This window comes from Anopheles maculipalpis, chromosome X, assembly GCF_943734695.1.
Source record: "Anopheles maculipalpis chromosome X, idAnoMacuDA_375_x, whole genome shotgun sequence".
Classification (NCBI taxonomy): Eukaryota; Metazoa; Arthropoda; class Insecta; order Diptera; family Culicidae; genus Anopheles; species Anopheles maculipalpis.
In genome coordinates, this window is record NC_064870.1 from 2,222,395 (window position 1) to 2,245,558 (window position 23,164).

Genomic DNA, 23,164 nt, shown 5'->3' on the forward strand with positions numbered 1-23,164 from the left:
AAAAGGCCACAAACCGTTTGCAATAAATTTGATATTTTTTGTGTTAAAAGTGTGTATCATAATTCAATTAGCTCTGCTGCTGCAATAAAAAAATCAGGCTTAAAATACAGTCTAGTTAAATCATTCGGCCACTCCGATGGTGATGAGTAAATCCTTATTTTCAACATTTTTTTTGTTTCTAACTTCTGATAGAATCCGGTTTTTATACGTTGGAGTCGGAATGGATTAATGAATCCACTCCGCGGAGTTCCCACTACTGCTTCCGGCAGTTTTCAATCCCTGGCGGTTCTTCGAAAGAACCCCTTCGATGACAGCATTGCGAGGAACGAAATTATAATTTAAATATAATTTCGGTACAATTGAATAAAGCAGGCGTATGATGTAATTGTAAAAAAAGAATCCTTTAGTTAAACCTGCTTGCGAGTTGGTGACACCCGCCCTAGCTCACATACAGTTAGACCTTTCATAGTTGAGTATGAAATATCGTATAAATATTTCGTCCTTTGACTAGTTACTTTTTGGCATTGAAATCAAATTTTCGTCGTTAAACGGCCCGGGAACAGACTTGGAAACCAGTAGGACTTTTCATCGCCTTGAGTATCTAGCCAGGCCATACCTTCGCCGAGCATTTTCTCCACCGCCTGTTCAGCTCTCGCTTGCGTCCATCTGCAGAGAGAAGCAATTTTATAGAAGCTAGGCGCTACATAACATGTAAGGATGTAAAGCCGTACGTACCCTACATCGTTCATTAGCGATGCAACGGTGACGAAACCTTGTCCTTGATTGGTGGCTACGCTTAGTACCGTCGTTTCCTGCAGGCTCAGCTCGCCTGGGATCGACTGCACCATGTAGCGATTCTTGCCGACCGAGTACACGGTGAAACCGTTGCCAAATATTTTCAACTTTTTTGTTGCCATCAGTATATCCTCGGTGGTGATTTCTTGATGGATTTGGCTCTTGCCCCTAGCCGCCACCAGTCGGTTTCGCAACTCGTCCAAATCCATTAGGCCACCTGTAGAAGGAAACACAAACACACCATTTAAATATATTTGAGACCGAACCTGTTAAATCTCCTACCTTCCTACCTGTGATGTGATTGTGCGCCAGACAAACTTCCACCACCTGCACGCTGAGCTCGTAGAAGAAATCACCCATACCGAGCACGCTCCAGAACCCTTTGGCCGATGCGAGCGGATCCACACCGATGGCGGCACACATTTCCTGGAACTGGCGCCGGAATTGGGGATTCTTCTTGATCTCGTTCCGATGCTTGGACGCAAACTCTTCCAAATTTTCCTTTAACGCTTCCATCTGCTTCACCATCTGTTCGAACTGTGAGTCCTGCAGCTCCGTACCCTTGTCCTTGTACTTTTCGGCCTCGAGACGCTGCTTCTGGATCGCACCAACACCGGCACGTCGTCGCATCTTTGCCCCTAGTACTAACTTATACACTCTACACTCTAGCTTACTTTAGCGGAAAAACTCCGGGGGGAAAAACAAGCGCTTACCACAGGACGGCGAGTTTGTTTACAAAATGCTGCAAGTAAATGCGTATACAGCAGCCCAGCTGATTTTGATAGCTACTGACAGTCGCCGCATTTTGACAGCTGGCATTACGTTGTGGGGCTAGTGTAAACAATGTAAATAAATTGCAGTTATGTTTAAAAAATAATACAGACTTAATTACATTAAACATCAATAACAGTGTACAACGTCTCACATTGCGTGGTCAACTAATTTAAATGTGTTTCTAGACGAAAAGAGACCATCTATTGCGAAGCGGATTGGACGGCTGAATATGTGCGATGTTAGCCGTTACAAGGCTACAGTGATGAGCATAACAGTAAGCTTCAAAGTAAAATAAAAACTAAGGATCATTAAGATAACCTTAAATTAAAGTTAAAATCTGGAAAATAAAACGCCCTACCCATTTTAACAAATGAAATAATTGAATTTATAAGTAAACATATAAATTTTTAAATTTTTAAAATCACAACAAGCTAAAGACAAGATTGTGGCAATCATTTGATAATGTTTTTGATAGACAGTAAATATCGAAATACTTGAGAGTTTCTAACTAGTACAGTAGAAAATAAATATTCTGTAAATGAGCTACATCCCCCATACAAGCTATGGCATAAATTGATACACGAATATCATTAATTGACCAAGCATGAAATGCATAACTCTAGGGTAATTCAAACATCTCCGTGATAAAATGCTCTTCGTATCAAACAGTTGACAAATGCGCAACCCTTCTCAGACTGCTGCACACCGATTGGTTGCTATAAAAACTCAACCTAACTCAACAACTGAGGGGTAGTCTCACCCTTGTACATGCAAGAATGCTGTTATGCTGTAAAGGGGCGTTTCCGCGAAACATTATTAACTTCCCGTACGTTTGCTCGGATTTTCACGAGATTTTCTGCTGCGTTTTAAGTTCTTCAATTATTACGCTCATGAGCTGGTTGCCGGTGCCAAATGCAACAATACAGAGAAACAGTATCACATTCCCGAAACATTGCTTTTTAGTTGCAATCATAACTTTAACTGATACACTAGGAGTCGGCTCTACCAAGCAATTGGTGTTCTAAATTTAGATTGTTTACATTTTCCTTCGCAGCGTTTCTACACTGTGCGTACGAATGTGAAGGCAACATTCGAGGATAATCGTTTGATTGTCTTAGCATAGTCAAGTTTTGTCACGTTTTCTTTAAGAAAGGTTGCCACTGAAAATGGGCTATTAAAGCATGTGTAACAACATGCGATGTAGTTTTGAGCGATTTACGATTCCAATGTCATGCTGGAAGGGTAAACGGCAGATGATCGGAGGGAGCAGATCAGGAAGATCTATTCTGAAGCGTGCATTGGAAGGAAATAAATAGTTTTAGAATTTGAATTTCATAATAAAATAATTCTATTCTAATTTAATTTTGCCTGAAGGTTAGACATATGCTTCACCAATTCGGAGCGGAGATCGGATGAACTACAAAATGAATTGTTAGGAATAGATTTGGAATAAGGATTATGATACAGGAATCTCGCTAGTCTAGTCTAGTGCCAGTTAAAAAAAAGCATCCTGATAGAACGTGCGGATGAATTATTTACATCACCAACAATCCGTTGAATCTCCTGTGTGTGTATGTGTTTTTTTTCAAACGCGAAAGAAGAAATAATAAAGATTTAATGCTACCACCGTATCACGATCATTCTATTGTCCTTAGCACGTACACGTGAGCAGAATAGGCGACTGTCTCACGTTTGGGATGACAGATTTTTTAACATCAGATTAAGCGAAAACTCTTTGTGTGCGTGATTCGTTCGCTGCACGTCCAAAAGGTACCAGGCCGGAACGGCTCGATTTGTGATTCCAGCATAATGAGAGCATTCGGCTGAGAAGACAGTTAAGGAGCATCGGGCGTGTAAAAGGTAAGCAGAAGTCAATCCTTGAATACAATGCAGCATTAATGTGGGGTAGGTAATTAGGAGAAGGAACTTAACAAGAGCTAACTCCATTTTGCATAATATAAACTGAATAGCGGTTGACACATGTCATTTTCACGTCATCCTTATTACTTTCATTCGAATCACATTTTTTTAAAATATTTTAACTCCTTATCCATTTGTAGAAAAGAAAGAATTGGAAAATATTAGTCCTCGTCCCATCATAATCAATACGGCAAGCAAATGTTGTTTTATAATAAAACTACCTTTACAACGTTGACACGTGCCGTATTTTGCTGACTTCGTGACCTTAGTCCAATTGTGCCGTTTGTGTTTTTTTGGGTAGGTAGTCACACTAATGACTTTGAACTTCACTCCAACGCTCATCAAAAACCTGCTGTGTAGGCACGTTTTTCCGCAAGACTGGTGCAGTTCGACCAAATCATCTTGCACGGCGCAACCGGCTAGAACACGGGTTAGCCGAGCGAGGACACGATTTAAGGATAACGGTAGGGGGCTGCAGTTTTGTTTTGCAGATTTGCAAAAAAAAAAAAAACCTGTGGGAACGGATCGGGATGATTGGGTATGAATGAGTCTGGGAGTCGCGCGATAAAATGTATGTGAGTGTGAAAACAAATGATTGAAAATAAAACAAAACGGTTAAAGGGTTTTTTGTCCATCTCCTAGACGAGATGGAAGTCATGGCAAGGAAGGGTCTAGTTCATTGTGGTATTGTTGGTTAGATTACATTCGTCTCTTCCGGGTGAGGTTCGCAATGTAAGCTGATTCTTTAGCTAAAACTTGACATCCTGGCGAGAGCTGATCTCGAAAACATTTAGTCTTGAATTTGGAGTTCACTCAAAACATCGAAGTGCTTTTGGAGTCCATTTAAACCTTCTTCTATACTAAAATTAGTGGCGGGCTCATTAGTACCAAGGACTTTGACGGCCAAGGAATCGAAAAAAGATCCAAACACTGCATGGAGATTCTTCAGTGCAAGGTACAGTGAGCAAATAACCATCCACACATCTCTTGAAGTCTTGATACGCTATTGATTATAATTTTGCAAAGAATCGATTTCTAGGATGGATAGCTTTGTCTACAGACGTCAGATTAGCACATCTTAAAAATGAATTTATTTTGTTAAAGTGTTACGGCTCGGTGCCTCAGCACTTCTTGATTCGACAGCAAGGAAAAATGTGAAACATTCAATCGATCCACTAGCTTAAATCGCCGTCGGCAATCGCAGCACACAGGGCTTTCCTCCAAACAACTACACACGCCTACACGCGCAGACAACGGGGCAGCAAACGCAAATTTATGCACAGCAAGCACGAAATAACAACACTCGACCGGAAACGTGCCAAGAACGTAACAAGGGGAACGATCGCCTAACCGTGTGCGAAGGGCTCATGTACAATTATCTCCTGCTTCCAATTAAAACAAACAAGCTTCCCTTTTCAACACCCGCTGGCCAAGGTAAAGGATGTTGGAAGCTTCTGGAGGGCCAGAGGACCGTTCCTGTCACCATCGTCATCATCCGTGTCGCGTCGCTGTGGTGTTATTGTTCGTGAGGGGATTTTCCGGCCCGTTTGCCATTTTCCTCATACACACGCACGCACATTCCGGTGTGAGGGTGCAGCGGAAACTCGTACAACAATGACGCGACGGAAGTGGCGGTTTTGAACTGCTCGAAGCATAGAAGATTGTGGGAGCGTAGGGAGTAAGAATAATAATAATAATCACCGGTGACAACTACTTAACGCAAACACTTCTCTCTCGGCAGCCGTGGTTAAGGGGGAGGGGAGGTTTATATCCCGGAAGTCTGGTTGCATATGTTTTTAGGAGATTTTTCATCATTTTTTTTTCGTTGTTGTTGTTTGTTAAAATAATAAACGCGACCGACGATGAAACTGGTTGCATGTAAAGCATGTTTGTGCAGCTAATTCCTACCTAATTTCGAAGACGAAATTGAGCACAAGATTTGTAGTGCAATTTATTTATTTATTTATTGCAGAGAGTGTTTTTTAAACGCTTAGTACGGTTTGCTGCTTTTCATGTGGAATTCTTGTGTCGGTTGGAGAATCCGGCGAAGTAAAATCAAACAAATACGAATGCGCTTCTTATTTAGCTCCAGAATTCCGAGAGATCCTGGCCCGCCATTTTTCTGGATTCCTTGGGTCAGACTACCCTTTCGCAACCATCACGACTAGCAGCTAGACCAGCAGTTGGTAAGTAATGTTCGAGAAAATCTTGGCAGGACTAACAACGCACGCAAGATCTTCTCATTGCGACGTTGTGATCGTCCGTTTACTAAGTTTATAGATACCCACGTAGTTGTCAGTCACGTAGTCACGAAGCAGCGCTCCAGAGAGAATTTCTGGACTCTCAATCCTCTACTACGAGGAAAACGTTCCGGATTTGATTTGAACCCTGGTGTCCTGCCATCCTGAAGACACTCGAGCCTATACTACCGGACCACCGCTATCCAATTACTTCATATTATTGAGGAAACATTAATTATGAGTTTGGAAATAAAATTTGAATTCATTGTTTGTTGAATTACACGTTCGATTAGCTCCTTAACTCGCTGCTTCATACACCCTCTTCACAGTACTCCCCTTTTCCCTGCATGGAAATGCGGAAAATGCACACGCACACACAACCGGTTAGGATGTGGTACATTTCTCACGCACGCAAGCTGCTTCACCCTGTTCCGCACGATTAAATCCCAAACAACGCCCGAGAGCGTTCAAATTTCACCAACGCATGCTGGGTAAGGACGACCGTTTTTGGACGGAAACAATGGAAACGAACGAGGGTTTCGTTAGTTTGGTTGCTGCTGGTTAGGCTGTTTGTTTAGCAATTTGCCGCCGTGTCTTATCTCGGTTGGTAACGCCGCAGAAGCAATCTGGCGGTTCCCTTTTTGAGTCCCTGGCAGTAGGATGCGATGCGATTTGGAGGCGTCGAGAACAAATTTTTAATATTCCGTTTCCGATTATCGCATCAGTTTCAGCGTGATGGATGTGTTATGAAAATCGATATAGAAAATGATTTCTATTCCCACAGAAATACGACTTCAAGCCAGTGTAAATATTCCACCGACCGTTGGTTAGCTTAACAAGCCTTTGAGTCATTAGACATAATTCGTTTCTTGCAATATCTTAAATCGAAACGAGAAGAAGCTGTTCCGTTTTGTCGATCATGTCGTCGGAAAAGACTAAATCGTATGACAAACTGGAGCAATATGTTAGAAACGCTGTTTAGTATTGCCAGGGAAAGTGTTGAGTGAAACAATATTTTGTCTTCGAGCATGATACCATTGTTGGTTGGACATCTGTGGCGAAATGCGAGACATATACCAGAATGAACAAAGCAACTCTTAAGCTTAAGCTTAAGCTGATCGTGATACACTCAGACGTTAGAAGAAGATCCTGATCGTTACTTATAAAGGGCGTTCCGGTGAGGGGAGGCAAGCTTCTCCGGGGACTGAGAGGTTCCCAACACGAGGCTCCTTGTTACGAGCCGCTTTATGTAAGCCTACTTCGCCCACCGTTTTAACTCAGACTAGTTACTGACCTTTGCGGCAGGATGACTCTCTGATGACTTCTGTTTGTTCTTTACTCATTAAGTCAACGGCATTATGTGGGTAAAGCCTGCTTAAGTGGCTACATTCCTCTGCCTGTTTGAATATTCCTTCACGATCGTTTCGTCCTAGAAATCCTCCTGGCATTGGAAATGCGACGGAGTGTTTACTCTTTCATAATGATCCTCTTCTTGTATGCTCTTTTTCTTAGCTTAACGACCGACCACTAGGCTCACGCCGGCCATCCAATGGCTTACTAGAATTGCTGATATCCCACGTAGTTGGTCCTCACTACGGGGGGAACGGTCTTGGATGGGATTGGAACCCCGATGTCCTGCCGTGCAAAGACAGGCGGCGTTGTCGCCTTTACCACCGCGCATTTGGCGGCCCATTTGATTAAATCACTTTAACACTTCCTTTTGTTATAATATTCCGGCTTAAACGCCTTAAACAACAGGCAGCAATTGTTAATAAATAAAATAAAATGGCTGACCTATTTTTTTGAAATATTTATAACGAGTACTACCTTTACATCGTTCACTACAGCTCGAAGAGGTAAGAGGCGAATTTATTCTTAAAGGTAAAAGTGGCCCAAACATCTTTTTTTATTCATAAAGCACGGCCGTATTGTGTATTGCTACAAACCTCTTGAAGGGTTTCGAAAAAGAGTAGAGTAGAGTAGAGTAGAGAACAGAAATTTAGGAATTTCCAAGACCAAATTAAGAAGTATCACCTTGTATTAATACGGTTCTGATTTAATTTACGATACATTTTCCTTAGAAGCTCAAAGCAATGTAGAAGCAGAGAAACACAGAACGACAGACACAAAGGAAAAGTTGGGATGCAGCTGCAATGCAATGTGCGGAATGATTTTATGGATAAAACTGAAGCCCTTTATAGCAAGTTTATAGCAAGCCATCAAAGCTAGATTGTGGGTGGAGCTACACCAGACCGCGTGCCGTGTTTGCGCAGGTGTGAAAACTGTAAACAAATGGAAAACAAAACACGGTTCCTCTTTTCCCGTTTTTCCTTTTTTGACTCGTTAGTGGAAAAAGGCCGGGAAACGGCGTAACTGGAAAATGATTGCCCACTTTTCGTTGCTGTTCGTGCTGCTCTTCCCTTCAGAGTCGTTAGGCGGATCAGCTACTGGTGATATGAAACGCTGCTTTAAATTCGTACCATGTTTTACTGCTTAACCATCCCATCCAAAGGCCGGCAGTAATGGCACAATGATTCACATTTGATTTGATAATCCAATCGTTACACACTGTTGCACACAGAACTGCTCCAAAGCTAAGCTCTTCGTTTTTGACCATAAAACAAAAATGCAATATTTCAACTAAATGTGTCTTTTACCATGCGCTCCATATTGATGGCACCGTGTGAAGGGTCCGCAGACATTGTTTTACAATGTTACGCCGAATCCAATTTGTTGCATTTCCGATAGCCCTGAGCCGCAGCATCCCCATTGCACCCTTTTCCCAGCTTACCGTCCCACCGTAACACTACAGTTACAGCAATAAACGTAAACACACCCTGGCCTGCGGGACCGTGCGTGTCGAATTTCGCATCTCGTTCAACGGGGAGGGGAGGGGGGGGGGGTATTGTTTCGGGAAAAAAAAACATTTCTAAAGGCGTTTATGCCTACGCTTTTGGCTGATCTCCACAGCCGAGAACAGCCATATTTGCGGAACAAATCGAGCTCCGCTTCGGCACGTAGCACAAGAGGCAAGGTTATTAAAATTTTCATTACTGTTTGCTGTAAATTGTTTGCCCAATACTCCGCGGATGGAAAGCACTAGTGGAGACGTCAAAATAGCTTTTAACCGCAACAATAGCGTGTTCATTTTCTCAAGACAATTTAGTGACAATGAATTCTGACGACAATCCTCGTTTTCAAACAGCCTACAGTGATTGACAAAACAATAAGTTCGCTGTCGTATCCAGATTTGTTTGCAAACTAGCAATAGTTCTAAGTTCTAGCAGTAAGTTCATGTATTTAAAGAAATTATATTTTTGAACAGAATTTTAGGCACATGTTTGATGAGATACTCGTCGTCTAGAGTCAGACGGCCGACAAGTCGTCAAAAAAACGGTGATCGAGGAGCTAATAGCACTAGCGTGAATTGTGCTGAAAGCACTGAAGCTAGAAATGTTTCGATGACAAGAAAGAATTGACATATTTTATTATATTTTTGTGACAGAAATAAAATTTCTTGGAGGGTCAATATTTATACTCTAACCTTGTTTTGATCCATTTTTTCCATGACATAAATGTTATGTTTATCCTACAATTAGTTGGTCTTATTTTATTGTCCTTCACTGTAACACCTTATTTGCGATGAAAGATTTTTAGAGCTACAAACGCTTCTTTCTCTGCTGGGGCAAAGTAGTCGAAAGAAATTCTCTAACAAGTTCTCTTATAAAACTAAGCATAAAGTTATAAATTTTCAAATAACCTCAGCCATCATCTAACAGCGCATGAAGAACATATCGTTGATTCAACATTTATTTTTAAATTATTTAGTTTTAGGATGGGAGATTTGCTATTTCTATTTAAAGTAATAAGGTGTGGTACAGCTTTGGAGTAGCTAACTATTATTTGCATCCCCAAACTGGATTTTACTGGGATTCCATGATCGTTTACCACCATAAAAACCATATCCGCCTAACTGCGTGCATAAAAACTTATAGCAAAACTGTCCGTACGTACCCCGGAAAAGTGCCAACTCCAATGCGAGGGGTTGGAAAATTCGTCACACACGCCCATTCGCTTATCGGCTCACGCGAGCTGCCTCTTTCACTCGCACAGTTTTCCATCCCTTCGCCAAGCGCTAAATCGTACCAACCCGGTACGCACATTGGCAGTTTGGGTTCGCGTTTTGTATGCTATTTGCATTGGTTGGGAAGTGGGACGAAGCGAGATGAATAATGCAGACTCTGTCGCATAAAGTGTTATGGTACGGTTGCGTTTATGCTGCTACGCGAGACGGTTTTTGTACGGAAAAAGCAAGCCTGAAAGAAAAGGGAAGGAAGTGCCTAAAGACGTGCGTCCTGTACGGGTCGGAAGAACGGTTCAGTTGGAACACGGTTTTAGACGATCACAAACGTTCCTGGCGCGTGTTATTGCGTTGCGTCCTGGGTCTAGGTATCGCGTATCGCGTAGGTGGCGTAAATAGGATTTTTGTCGAGTGACAAGACACAAAATCGGTTCGAATGTGTGGTTTGCAATGAAATGCAGTGTGTTCGTGTGAGTGAATTGCGGTCGCTTTAGATCGCTAATGATCGTGTCAAATGCGTTTTTTAGTGTTACCGGAAGTGGTGTAAACAAAATATGCTGCAGTAAGCACGTGTCTCCAATCAGCCATCTTGAAAGGGATTCTATCAATCTACAAACATCGAACCACCAACTGGCTTCTTTATCAATCCATCGGGATCTTTGAGGTAAAATATTTTGCTGCGTGAGATGTTGTCCAGAAAAAAGGACACGAAAATTACAGCAAATATTTGAGAGTTTTGCGATAATAATATGATTCGTTATCCGTACATAGTTGCTACCTCTAAGAATAATGTGTACGATGAACTGGTACATCGTTATCCTTTTGTTGAGCTTTAGTTTTTTTTTCAAGCTCAATTTTGACCTAACTTTCCATCTTCCGTGATCCAATCCCCCCACCCGTAGTGAGGACTTGACTATCCAACTGCGTGGTAGAACAGCAAGTCTAGTAAGCCTTTTAGAAAGATGGCCGGCCAGGACCTAGAATACCGTTAAGCGGAAAACAGGAAGAATCCGTGTGATTTCCGAATTCATCTAGTATTCATTTCTGTTAGAATAAACGACGTCTCAAACATCATTCGACTAGTCATTAACGTACGTGTCAAACATGTGTCAAAAGATCGATCAGAACTTTACTTTGCATACGATTTTAACGATCGTTTTTTTAACAACGTCTCAGTAGCGGCCCATAAAATTAGCAATAGAATTAACACTTGGTAATTTTCAATAAAAAAAAATCATACATAAATGTGAGCAGCTCATGCTGAGAAGATCTTCTTGCTGTCCATCCTAGGTCGAAGCTCAACGCAATTCAAAACTGATTTATCTCTAGATCCTCTTCAAAATTTGCTCTCTGTGTCTGCTTGTGTAGGAGGTTGTCTGTTTTACTGGGCCAATATATTTAACTTTTGCAACAATCCCAAGTAATAGAGAATTTAATCACACGCTACGAACATAGCGGTCCAGAGGAGAAAGTGAAAAAAGGACCCAGTGAAAACGGGGACGGTCCGGCAGCAGCGGTGAGGTCTTCAGGTTGTCGTCAACCCAAGAAGAAGAGGGAAGAATGCTGAGGAATGTTCTGATGATTAGTAGATTAGTGATGAGAATATCGTTCCGAACCGATTAGCTCCGCTCCGTTCCTTCAATCTAACCTAGATTTGAATTTAGGTTCAAACAAAATCATCGTTTGGCATCTACATTTTGCTGTGCACGAGAATGTTAAAACACGCAATCTAACTTGTATTTTTCGTACCGAAACCTGGACTATATTAGAACGAAAGGAATGCTCAAAGGAGCATGTGCTAATTATATTTGTTTTTGGACTTGTCCTTGATGCATGGCATTGTTGTGTAGATGACAAAACCAGACATGAAAACTACTGCACGATAAACACTTTCTATAATCCGTTTGAGTAGGTTATAATTCCCACCAGTTTCGTTCCTTTCCTTTCTAAAAACTAGTTACGATCCGTTCCAAAAAAAAAATGGAACTTTTCTATCACTAGTGTGATGACTTTATGTGGGTGTCCTTTACGGGTTTCATCTAGGTGATTTAATACTGCCCAATAAATACACATGTGCTGATGAAAACTGACCCAACCTGCTACCGGCCGCGTGTTAAAAGAGCTCCTTTATGCCTTAAATGGGTGGAGGACATTCACGACAAATATTAGGACTGATCATTAGAAGTAGAGATGAGAATAACTACTTTTTACAAGAAATTAAGTCACTCTTCACAAGTCTTTTGGGAATCGTTACTATTTTTTGGCTTAAAGACCTTCTATAGGTCACGCCAGCGAATCGAATGGCTTACTAGACATGCACGGATCGGATTTGAACCTCGATCCTGCCGTGTAAAGACTATTAAACCCGATTGAAAGGAGTTGATTAGATTAGGAGTTGAAGCCTTAAATCACTTACGCTTCTAATTGTCTTTGTCATTGGCATTAGAACATCGACAGGTCTTTCGACACGCCATTTTTGGCTTCCTTGACATGACTGTTGGTGCCTGAACCGCTAAATAGTCAGTCGATCCGCACGGGATTCGATACCTAGCTTGAAATTTCGACCAAATAGAATGATCCATGAAAATAGCGTACGTACAAAGGTGTTGTTCAAGCTACTTTGACTGACTGAAATTGAGTTAGAATTGCCGTAAAAAATCGTACCGTAAAATCTACCCCCATGTGTCAGCTCAAATCGCACAATGAAATGGTTTGTTTCTTGCTTTGAAAGGATTTACACTTAGAGCAGTACTTGAAGCATCAAGTCAGAAGGATTCATCCGGTCGTTAAAGTCTTAAAGCAAAGCCTCCACTACGCAATGTTGAGGATAGTAGTCAAAGTAATAACAATCATGTGCCAAGCATCAAGTCTCTTTCAGTCGCATTTGTGTTGGAGTGAAATGTGTTAGATTTATTCTACCGATTGATTGGTCTTCTTTCTTCCTTCTGCTCGTTCTCATTCAGCAGTAGAACACTTCAGTAAGCTGTGGGTGACACACACAAAAAAAAACCTCCTCTCGCGTGAAGGGCCATATCGTACGTGACGAAAAAGGTTTTCTGATTGATGCATACGCAGCCGAGAGACGGTTTCTTTTATTATTATTTTTTAAATACCCCATTCAAGATGCAACATGATGGGAGAGATTGCTTCTTTTGTTGCCCAGCACGCCCGCAGGCTAGGCAAATGTGTGCTGGGCCCAGCTGAGGTGCTTGAATGGTTTTTACTTTCCATTCCAATCGGGCTACTGCCCGATTAGATCGTCGCTTATCGTAAACATTCGCTACAATTGGTGTACAGTTGCCACACAACTAATTATTCTTCCCTCGCCTCTGGAGCATACGAAATGTTCCGAAAAATGCTCACCCGGACATGCATCTCGGTCAACCGGAACGCACCAGCCGTGGCCAAGGAACACACGAGGAAAAGAAAAAAACAACCCGGTCGATGTCCTTTGGCCGCGAGTGTGTAGCCGGCGGTTGCGTTTAATGTTGCATAAACAAATGCAAACGACGCTCGCCGTAATTCGAAGCTCGCCATCCGTCCCGGCGGGTGTCCGGTCCCGGGTACTGTGTACGCGCTCCAGCACAGCCACAGCTGCCATCCATCCGCAATAAAGCCGATTGGGCATGGTACAAATCGGTGCCTCATTGCTTGCATGGGTGGATCGCGGGACCGGGGCCGGGAAGCAGTGCCGTCGATCGGTTGCTGTTAGTCACAGAAAGTTATTGGGAAAAACGATGACGAGGAGAGCAAACAAGGCTGGGTTGGGACGGGAAGAGGTGGGCTGCTTTGGTTGCAAACGAAACGAAAAGCACGATCGGGTCGTAAACGTCAATCGTCCAAGGGAGCTCCAGGTCGCTCCAAGGCGCATCCAGGGCTTGGTGCTTGTTTCTGTATCGGTGACGTACGTAGGCTTCAAAGATAAAGATGCTGCTGTGCTATCCAACACTGTTGGCACCGAGTAATTGTTGGAGATTTGCCGGACCGGGGCGATGGATGCATTCGAGTTACTCGCGCACTGTATTTTGAACTTACCGGAAGTTCACAAAACCCACAAAGTTACGTCTTTCCAACTCCAAACGGTGATGGACAATTCTTGAACTTCGTTCACTAATCGATGCATTTTACTGCACCCATGCGTCTTGGTGGATGAGATTTTCGCACGACCTGCGTCTTTCAATTTCTGTTCCTCTCTCGCGGTGATAAAGATGTCAAATTATTGCGAGATTGTTTGCGGAAACCTAGATTGGTTGCTCACGTTTGGTAATATGTAGCAAAACCGGTGTCTGCTATGTTGGTTGGTTGGTCTTTTCCCAGACCCACGGTGCATATGCTCCGGACACCGACAGCCCGGAACCCCGGGTTCCGGTTAATGGTGCGTCTTAAAGCACGGTGCCGAATTACTGCTGGCCCACGGACAAGAAAACCCGCATTTCTCTACCGTTTTCCGCTCGACAAGAGCAGTGGGACTATTGTTTTGGGGTTATGCCTAATCGTCTTGAATCGCCGTGAACATCCTCAACGAGATTTGCATGCGATCGATACATGAAAGGATCGACAGTCATGTCACCCCTTTTAACCGCGTGCTGCCGAAGATGATCCACAACAATAGCGCTGATCAGATATCAGCGGGCCCGCATTGGCGGACGGTTGCAAGGAAAAAAGGAAGTCGGCATTTCCAATATATTATCGACGACGATGTTGCTTTTACCGTTTCTCATTACGTTAATGGAGTCTGGCGGAGTTAAAGCTTAAGTTTGTAGTTTAGCGCATTTCTGCACCTCAACACAGTAACGACAGTGAAGAGGAACAACAACAGCGGCAGCGACAAAAAAAAACCTCCAGTCGCCCTTCAACGGATGCCTCTTGCGAGCGGGTGTAGGGTGCTCTGGCAAGGGTCGGTAGTTTCCCGTGGCCCCGGTGACGCTTGTTTATCGTCTCTCGGTTGGAGTATGGGTTTTCAAAAACAAAGATACGATGTTGCCGTTTAGCTGGCAACAACCCAAAACAACTCTATTAAACATTGGTGGCACCGTCCCCACAAACACACACACACAGCGGCAAGTACAGTTTTTTTTGTGCCCCTGCTAAGTTCTTTCGCATGGCCAGTTGGTAATGACACTGGACGTCGGTGGTTCGCCTGAAGGCAAACTATGGTAAACATCAAACACTCCGGTAGATTCTGGTGAGACAAAAAGATGAGAGGAATGAGAAATTGGCGCAGTTCCAGCTCCAGCCACATTCGATTTCCCGCAAGTTCCAAGATCTTCTGCTGCATCTTGTCGAATGTTCATCGAATCGAAAAACTTGCTGATACCACGTAGTTGGTTTGTCAGCCCTCGCTAGTGGGAACCGAATTCCGGATGCGATTTGAACTCCGGTCCTGCGAGCGTGACCACCGGCTTCGCTGTCACCTCTAGTTCGAAGTACTCATGAATGAATTGATTCTCTCTTGAGTCTCCAACTAAACAGGCGTACCTCGTAAAATCTCATGCTTCACGCTCGATTTGCTCGTTAATCTGTAACATCTGTAACACGATAACGCCTTCCAAAAACCAGGCAACCAACTACAGTAAATAAAACAAAAAGTGACGTCGTAAACATAAGCGGCAGACCATGCCTCCGACACCCGAAGGCCTAACACACCCGGGAGCGACGTCACCCGATAGACCCAACAACAATAGTGGCAAGTGGCGCATCGTAGTAAGGGTGACACTAGGGCTTTTTGTGGTGCATAGCGCTGATCCTCGTGTCAGTACGCAGCGGCTAGCCGATCGTGTGGATCGTTACACTGTAACGTTACAGCGAGCAACGCGCACGGAGCAGGCTACACCATTCTACGGTGTACTACAGATACGCGAGTGTGTGTCATTTTTCGCGAACTGTTTGACCGTTTGACTACAGGCACAAACGGAGAAAGTTAGGGCGTTCTAGCTTTTTTGGAAGCTGCCGTCCAGTTACAGAGATTACAAGGGTAGTTAACGGGAAGGTGTCCCAGCTTCAAACATGCCAAAAAGTGAGTGTTTACTAGAGAATGGAGTGAAGTGATGTGTTGGTGTTGTGGTGCCGTTTGATGCGCGAAAAATAGACAGAGATTTTTGAGACTTTCCCTTCGGATGCCTGTGAGAGATTTGTGATGCGTGTGAATTCTAGAACCGCATGAAGTCAACCCCATAATCAATCTGACTAACGTCAACCAGGCCTCAAATATAAACCAGAACAAGGGTGAAGTCGCCCAAAAAATATAAGATAATAGTTAACACGCGATTTTAACGTGATTGAAAACTCTTTGAGGATCTCTGTAGAGCAAATATCTGAGCAGAAAATAAGTTTTGCGACTAATGTTGGACAAGCTCAATGTGCAGGGCGTACAGTTGCGAAACGATCAGCTCATAAACGATGGGCAGTTCGGCAAAACATCATAAAAACTTAATTTTACGTCTTATTGACTTGCTTCTTTACCGCAAGATGGCTCCTGCCCGAGGCCTAGCAGTAGGCTATAACTCATCGATAATTTTATGGCTCTATTAAAGCGTCTAGGTGCAGTGGTTAGCTAGTTGTAACATAAGTGTTTCCGAATAGTGTCGATGGGTGGGTAGGGGAGGTGGTGGGAGGTGCGCATACGTAGCATACACGAGCGTTGAGCTCACCGGAACGCTTTGTTTCGAATAGGACCCACACACTTGCCCGTTTACCATGCACTTTTCTCTTTGTGATGATAGAATTCGCCGGACAAACTGAAATAGTGATGATTAACCATCGCAAATGTTGAGAATAACACTGAGTGCCCTTACTTACGCCATTTTTGTTTTTTTTTCCTTCTGTGTTTCTTCTCGGCCCCCTCTACTCCACCGCGCAGGTCCGACCACACGGTGTGCGATGAAGGAGAAGAGTAAAAATGCCGCCCGGTCCCGACGTGAAAAGGAAAATGCGGAATTTCTCGAGCTGGCTAAGCTGCTACCGTTGCCGAGCGCCATCACGTCACAGCTCGATAAGGCTTCAATCATACGGCTTACCACGTCTTACCTGAAGATGCGTGCCGTGTTCCCAGAAGGTAGGTTGACACAGAAGGGGGTTGTGAGTGTTGCATTACAAGACACACCGAATATTTGTGCACTTGCTCCAACCACAGGGCTGGGAGATGCGTGGGGCTCCCAACACATCCCAAACAATCCTCGCGATCTCGCGATTAAGGAGCTCGGTTCACACCTGCTGCAGACGCTGGATGGGTTCATCTTTGTTGTTGCGCCGGACGGGAAGATTATGTACATCTCCGAAACGGCCTCGGTACACCTTGGGCTCAGCCAGGTAGAGCTGACCGGTAATTCGATCTACGAGTACATACACAACTACGATCAGGACGAGATGACCTCGGTGCTGTCACTGCAGCCGAACATGTTTGTCACACCACCACCGGCTACCGGTGGCACAGAAACTACCGGACCCGGCCCACTGCTATCCTCCACACCGCACTCGTCCATCGCCGATCCGGGCACAACCGCTTCCGACTCACCGATATCACCGTTTGCCAGTTTGCTGCAGCATCCCGGTAGTGCCGATTCGCCACCGCAAAGTCTCGCCTCGTCCGGTGCTTCGATTGCCGCCATCGGTGGTAGTAACCTGGGCCAAACCGTACCGCCCGGCCTTTCACCGAACGATATGCAAACCGCAATGCATCATCAGCAGCATTTGGGCGGTGGCACAGGCGGCCATTCGCCGCTCGGAACCGGCAATCCGCCCACGTACGGAGCGGGTACGGCTGGGTACGGGATGCAGCACCCTCAACAGTCCCACTCGCATCATCACAACACTCACCACGGCCATTACCACCATCATCATCATCATCATCACCATCACAGCTATGGTCAGCATCATCTCTCGCAAACGATTGAGATCGAGCGTACCTTCTTTCTGCGGATGAAGTGCGTGTTGGCGAAGCGTAATGCGGGCCTCACTACCAGTGGCTATAAGGTGAGTGTCGGAATCAAATGCATCAAGTAGAATCGCTGGTGATCGGAGTGTATTCCCTTCCGCGCAGGTCATACACTGTTCCGGATACCTGAAGGCCCGTATATATCCGGGCGATGCAACGTATGGGGACGGGCACAGCTGCATCCAAAACTTGGGCCTAGTGGCGGTCGGTCACTCGCTGCCACCGTCCGCTATTACGGAAATCAAACTCTACCAGAACATGTTTATGTTTCGCGCCAGCATGGACCTGAAGCTGATCTTTCTCGACGCAAAGTAAGTACATACAGCTTTTTTTTTTGTTTCGCAACAAGCAAGGGGAAAAATTCACATCACACCGTCTTAAAGGACCAACCCTGCCCTGGTCAAATCCGTGTTCCAGTTTTGATGGTTGTCCGCTTTTTTTTGTGGCATTTTTCGTCCCGGCTTTCATCGCATTAACGCCCCTTGCTGGCAGTGCGTTCGCTTTCAAAACCCACGGTGGGGTGGAGGAACTTACGTTTTTATTTGCCAAGCTAAAAATCCCTCCGACGTGTCAAATCTCGTTTTTCACTCAAGTACCTCGTCATTTCTCGCACCATCCACCAGACGTTAGCAATTGATTGGACCACTTTCGTGACGTTCGATGGCTTGCAATGGGTGGAAACAAAGTGGGAAACACTTGCAATACTTGTTTTTACTAGCGTCAGCGCTCGTTACGGGCGCTTGTTTGTTTTTCGCCGTCCCTTGGCACAAGGTCCTCGCAGGACCGGTGATGTAGAATGGTGGCTTTCCTCAACAGAAAAAAAAATCAATCAATTTATAAACTCGATATGGGTGCGCCTAAGATCCTCTCCTAAGTTTCTCCTTTTTTGCTTCCGCATTATTACCATTTCCATCAGAGTGGCACAGCTTACGGGATACGAGCCGCAGGATCTAATTGAGAAAACACTCTACCAGTACGTCCACGCAGCGGACATCCTTCACATGCGCTACTCGCACCAAGTCCGTAAGTATACGAACTCCTACTATGTGAAATCGATACATCCATTGTTTTGAGCTATTTAGATCAACAAATTCTTCTCTTTTTTCTTTGGTGACACGAAACCGCTGTCTCATGTGTTTCTTGACACGTGGTTTTCGTGTTGTAGTGATGTACAAGGGCCAAGTTACGACAAAGTATTATCGGTTTCTAACGAAAGGCGGCGGTTGGGCGTGGGTACAATCGTATGCTACCGTTGTCCACAATACACGCTCATCGCGCCCTCATTGTATCGTGAGCGTTAACTACGTCTTGAGGTAAATAGAACTGTTTGGTGGGAAAGATGGATATCAGCATCCATCTTTCTTTACAAAAACCAAAAGCATGATTTTTAAACTCCATCTTTATCGCTTTTTTACAGCGAGCAGGAAGCGCAAGATCTGCTACTGAATGAGGTGCAGCAGCCACAGCATACCCCATCTACGCAGCATCAAGCTTCCTCCAATGTCAAGCCGGACTCGATCGCAACTGGAGCTGCTGGAGGCGCTAGTATTGCGAGTAAAGAGCGTACTGTAAGTGAGCCGGCGACAGCACTAGCGGCCACCATGACACCGGTGTCTGGGTTGACTTCTGGCGTTCCTGCCCATATGTCTCCGATCGGTGGTACGGTGGTAGGTGGCAATTCCACCGGAAGGCGTGGAAGCTCCCAATCGCTGCAACCTGCTCATCAGGGTAGTCTGTCCTACAACTCGTTGCATTTGGGAAAGGATCTCCAGGAACACCACCACCAACAGCAGCAGCAGCAGCAGCAACAACACCAACAACATCCACAACATCAGCAACACAGCACCTTCATTCAACTGGCTAGCCTAGATGATGATGCCAGCCTGGGTCCTGTACCGGGAGCTCCCTCAGCCTGTTTGGTAACTCACCCCGGTTCTTCCATGCCATCTGCACAGGACGATTATGATCTCCAGATGCAGTACAGCTCTGGCGGTACTCATCAGGAACCAAACACAGCTAGCGGTGGGTACTGTATGAACGCAACTCCTTCTGGCGGAATGCTCGATGGACATGCAGTATCGCACGGTGGGACGGACGGTAGTGACGCTTTTCTCGAGCCGTACTACGATCAATTTTACGGTGGATATGATTCCCGGCAGGACCCAATCTCGCTGCGCCCATTTTCCGCCAGTTCCAACAGCTGCAGCAGTTCGGAGGGCGAGGCAACGCTGGCACAGCATCAACAGCATCATCATCAGCAGCAGCAACATCACCAGCAGCATCACCACCATCCGCAACAGCAACACCATCTTCAGCAGCAGCATCCACCACCCAGCTACGGCAGTATGACGGCTGCCTCCCTATCAATGGCTGGTGGAGGATCGGGTGTACTTCGGCAGCATGCAGGTGCAGGTGGTGATCAAAGCTACGGTGACCTGCACCTAGAAAGCCACTTTGCACCGACGAACGGGCATCAACAACAACTGCCCCACCACCAACAACATCACCTAGAGCAGCAACATCCACACACGAACGGTGTCGCTAGCAATGGGACCTCCAACTTTCTGTACGATGCCTCCCCGGCAACGTTGGACGGGAGCACCAGCTCTGCATCGCCGTTCGATGGTATCACGCAGCAGCAGGCAGCGTTCGACCATCAGCACACGCTGCATCATCTCGGACCGGCTACCCACCTGCACCATTTCCGGCCCCATGGCGGTGACCTGCAGCTCGGTGACTCACCGCTAGTGAGCACCGCCGGCATACTCAGCGGGCTAGGATCGCCTGCCCGCCCATCGGCGGTTACCGAGCGGGACGAGCTGGAGGCTGGCGACACGGGCCCAAAATCCTCCAAACTACCCAACCATTCCGTGGTGTCAACACTGCCGAACGGCAACAATAATAGCACTAATGGAAATCTACCCAACAACACCAACAATCCACTGCAAGCGACAAACAATGGCAGTAACCGAACTACTAACAGCAGTATAATTATAAGTACCGCTGGCAGCACGGAGGGGAACCATGGTGAGACAAATGGTGGCGGTGTCGTTACGCTCAACGTTAATCTAAACCATATGCACAATCACAGCAATAACAATACCACCACCAACAACAACCATCTACTTACCAGCAATAATAACGACCATAATGGTACGATGAGCAACAACAATAACAACAATAACAACACCAACAGCAACAACAATAATCTGCACGGCGCGAAAGGATACGGTACTAACGCGGACGTCCGGACGGTCGGTATGGAGGGCAAGAAGCCTGCCGTCGCTAGCCGAAATCAATCGAACCGCCAGCAGCATCAGCAGCAGCAGCAACAGCAGCAACACTTTGCCGATACGTACGGTTTGCCGCACTACACGAGCGTTATCGTCGAGTCAACATCGACTACGTTGGCAGGATCCGGTACGACGAGCACCAACACCACCAACAACAAGCAGCAGCTGTCATCGAACGAGTACGTGCCGCAGCAGCAGTGTACGTAAAAACCACGTGGTGCGTCCCTTTTGTGAGAAACGAGAAGAAAATAGAGCAGCACCCAGGGCCAAATGCCGGAAGATTATTATAATATGTCAGCAACCAATCCAAAAGGGGGATAAACAAAAATCCGCGGATCGATTTCGATCCGGGCACTTTAATCAATATGATACTCGCTCTAAGAGCGAAGACCGTAGGCTCTTAAACGCACTGGCGTTGGTGATAAGAAACAGAGAAAGAGATGGATAATCACTCCCAAGGATTATTTGTTCTAGTTCCAGTAATTTATGCGCTAAAACTACTAACCTTGCTTTTTGGTGCTCGTTGCCCCTCCCCACCGAGAAAATCAGACTTTTTCCCGCTGGGTTGGGTGAACCATAATAATCGGCAATATGGTGCGATTTTTTTTTTTTATTTTGGACGAGGCAACACTTGACAGAAAGCACCACCAATTCGTTAGGATTACGCCGACTTTACGCGCTCGGGATGGGCGTGTATGGTGGTGACGATTTTTAACACCAACGCTGCTAATTAATAGAGGACCGATTCGGTTTCTTGCGTACTCTTTTAGTTACATTACTATTTAACTTTATTTATTGTATGTCGCTTCTTTCGCAATTGTTTTGTTTCCAGTATCCAGTGTCCATACACGTCTTAGCTTTCTTTTCAATCCGTGGGGACTGTAGGGTTTGCCAAACATTACTTCATAAGTTCGTCCTCATGTGCTCCCGGTGCTAAACCACAATCTTTTCGATTCTTTCTCCACAACGCTAATGATTAGCGTTTACGACCGGATTAGCGTCCTGGGACACATACAACAGATTCGGTACATTGAGCAGGCTCTGACTGGCTGGCCGGCCAACTCCCGACTTTGTCAGGGAGCACCCAGCTACCGCAGGGGGAGGATTAGTGAACATCACAGTTAATCAATTCAAATACAATCAATGATACTGCTTGTGGGTGTGTGTGTTGTGTGTGGAGGATATAAATGGCTACTTGCATCGGCATTACATGTGTTCAAGAGCTATTATTATTAATTATTCTACCAACGGCAAACATCGTTACAATTGATGCGAGATTTGTTAATTGCCCATCACCGAAAGTAGCGTCCATTGCAACATTGTTCCTCCGTCATTTGTTTTTGGTTTTGTTTGGTAACCTTAGTGGATAGAGAATTCCGGCAGCGCCCTCTATATCTGGATCTCTCTGGAGGATCACTCTGTTTTACTCTGGGGAAGATACAAATGCTTCTTAATCACGGTTTCATTCCACTGCTCGCTGGCTCAATCTGTGTTATGAATAACCTTCAAATAACCTTCAAGAACTTTGTCTTCTCAATCCGCTTCATTTAACCTACTTTTATCAATACCCTTCCTGCTTAGCTACAATAACTTAGATGTGCAATACGTTGATAACTCGACAAACACTTGTGTTTGGGTATGTGGTATGTCTGTCCCTTGCCCACCGTTTTCGTTCCGTTCACCTTAGCAATCAAAGGGAGTGTTGTATAGGCCGCATAGAAATGATTCGGTGTATTTCTTGTTGTATTTTGTGTGGAATATTCTTCGTTAGACGGTGTGCGTTACACGCACACTTACAATTAAGGCGGTTTACTTCCGGCTGTCGGTTGGGCTAGTAGGAAGCGTCTAATACACCACGTGCGTTTCTAGACCACCATACAAATCGGTACACCTACACCGTTTGCTTTCAACTACTCCTCCTAAACACACCGAGGAGGGGCACTGTAGACGGGGAAAAGTGGGAATTTGGTTTCCGCGTATGTATTTACCAACTAGCCTGAAGCGAAACAGCTAGTATACAAACGTGTTGCGGCGAAGCGAGCTTAAAATTAAGGCATTGGTAGCGTACTGGGTTTGGGATAGGTATTGCCCTGAAGGTATGTAATCAAGCTTTTATAGGAGCCTTTTT

The 23,164-nt window shown here is 45.1% G+C and overlaps 3 protein-coding genes across 3 annotated transcripts in view; 1 reads left to right on the forward strand and 2 right to left on the reverse strand.

The window, feature by feature from the left end:
- LOC126557510 (facilitated trehalose transporter Tret1) overlaps positions 1-23,164 on the reverse strand; it is a 259,197-nt gene that overhangs the window by 124,863 nt on the left and 111,170 nt on the right. The window lies entirely within an intron of this gene.
- Positions 463-1,437, reverse strand: LOC126559916 (vacuolar-sorting protein SNF8). The gene is made up of 3 exons (XM_050216086.1): positions 1,086-1,437; positions 736-1,012; positions 463-666 (listed from the first exon to the last, which is right to left on the reverse strand). Exons 1-3 carry the CDS (start codon positions 1,423-1,425, stop codon positions 531-533), a joined length of 753 nt encoding a protein of 250 aa, XP_050072043.1. The 5' UTR covers positions 1,426-1,437; the 3' UTR covers positions 463-530.
- Positions 16,674-21,243, forward strand: LOC126567414 (protein single-minded-like). Its single transcript, XM_050223641.1, has 6 exons — positions 16,674-16,864; positions 16,943-17,781; positions 17,849-18,054; positions 18,660-18,766; positions 18,909-19,056; positions 19,161-21,243. Exons 1-6 carry the CDS (start codon positions 16,690-16,692, stop codon positions 21,241-21,243), a joined length of 3,558 nt encoding a protein of 1,185 aa, XP_050079598.1. The 5' UTR covers positions 16,674-16,689.

Excerpts from the sequence above, each read along its gene's own strand:
- LOC126559916 (XM_050216086.1), bottom strand. The coding sequence starts at position 1,425 with ATGCGACGACGTGCCGGTGTTGGTGCGATCCAGAAGCAGCGTCTCGAG. Across the intron at positions 1,013-1,085 it reads GGCGCACAATCACATCACAG|GTGGCCTAATGGATTTGGAC; the intron begins GTAGGAAGGTAG and ends TTCCTTCTACAG. Across the intron at positions 667-735 it reads TCGCTAATGAACGATGTAGG|ATGGACGCAAGCGAGAGCTG; the intron begins GTACGTACGGCT and ends TTCTCTCTGCAG.
- LOC126567414 (XM_050223641.1), top strand. The coding sequence starts at position 16,690 with ATGAAGGAGAAGAGTAAAAATGCCGCCCGGTCCCGACGTGAAAAGGAA. Across the intron at positions 16,865-16,942 it reads GCGTGCCGTGTTCCCAGAAG|GGCTGGGAGATGCGTGGGGC; the intron begins GTAGGTTGACAC and ends CTCCAACCACAG. Across the intron at positions 18,055-18,659 it reads CTGATCTTTCTCGACGCAAA|AGTGGCACAGCTTACGGGAT; the intron begins GTAAGTACATAC and ends CATTTCCATCAG.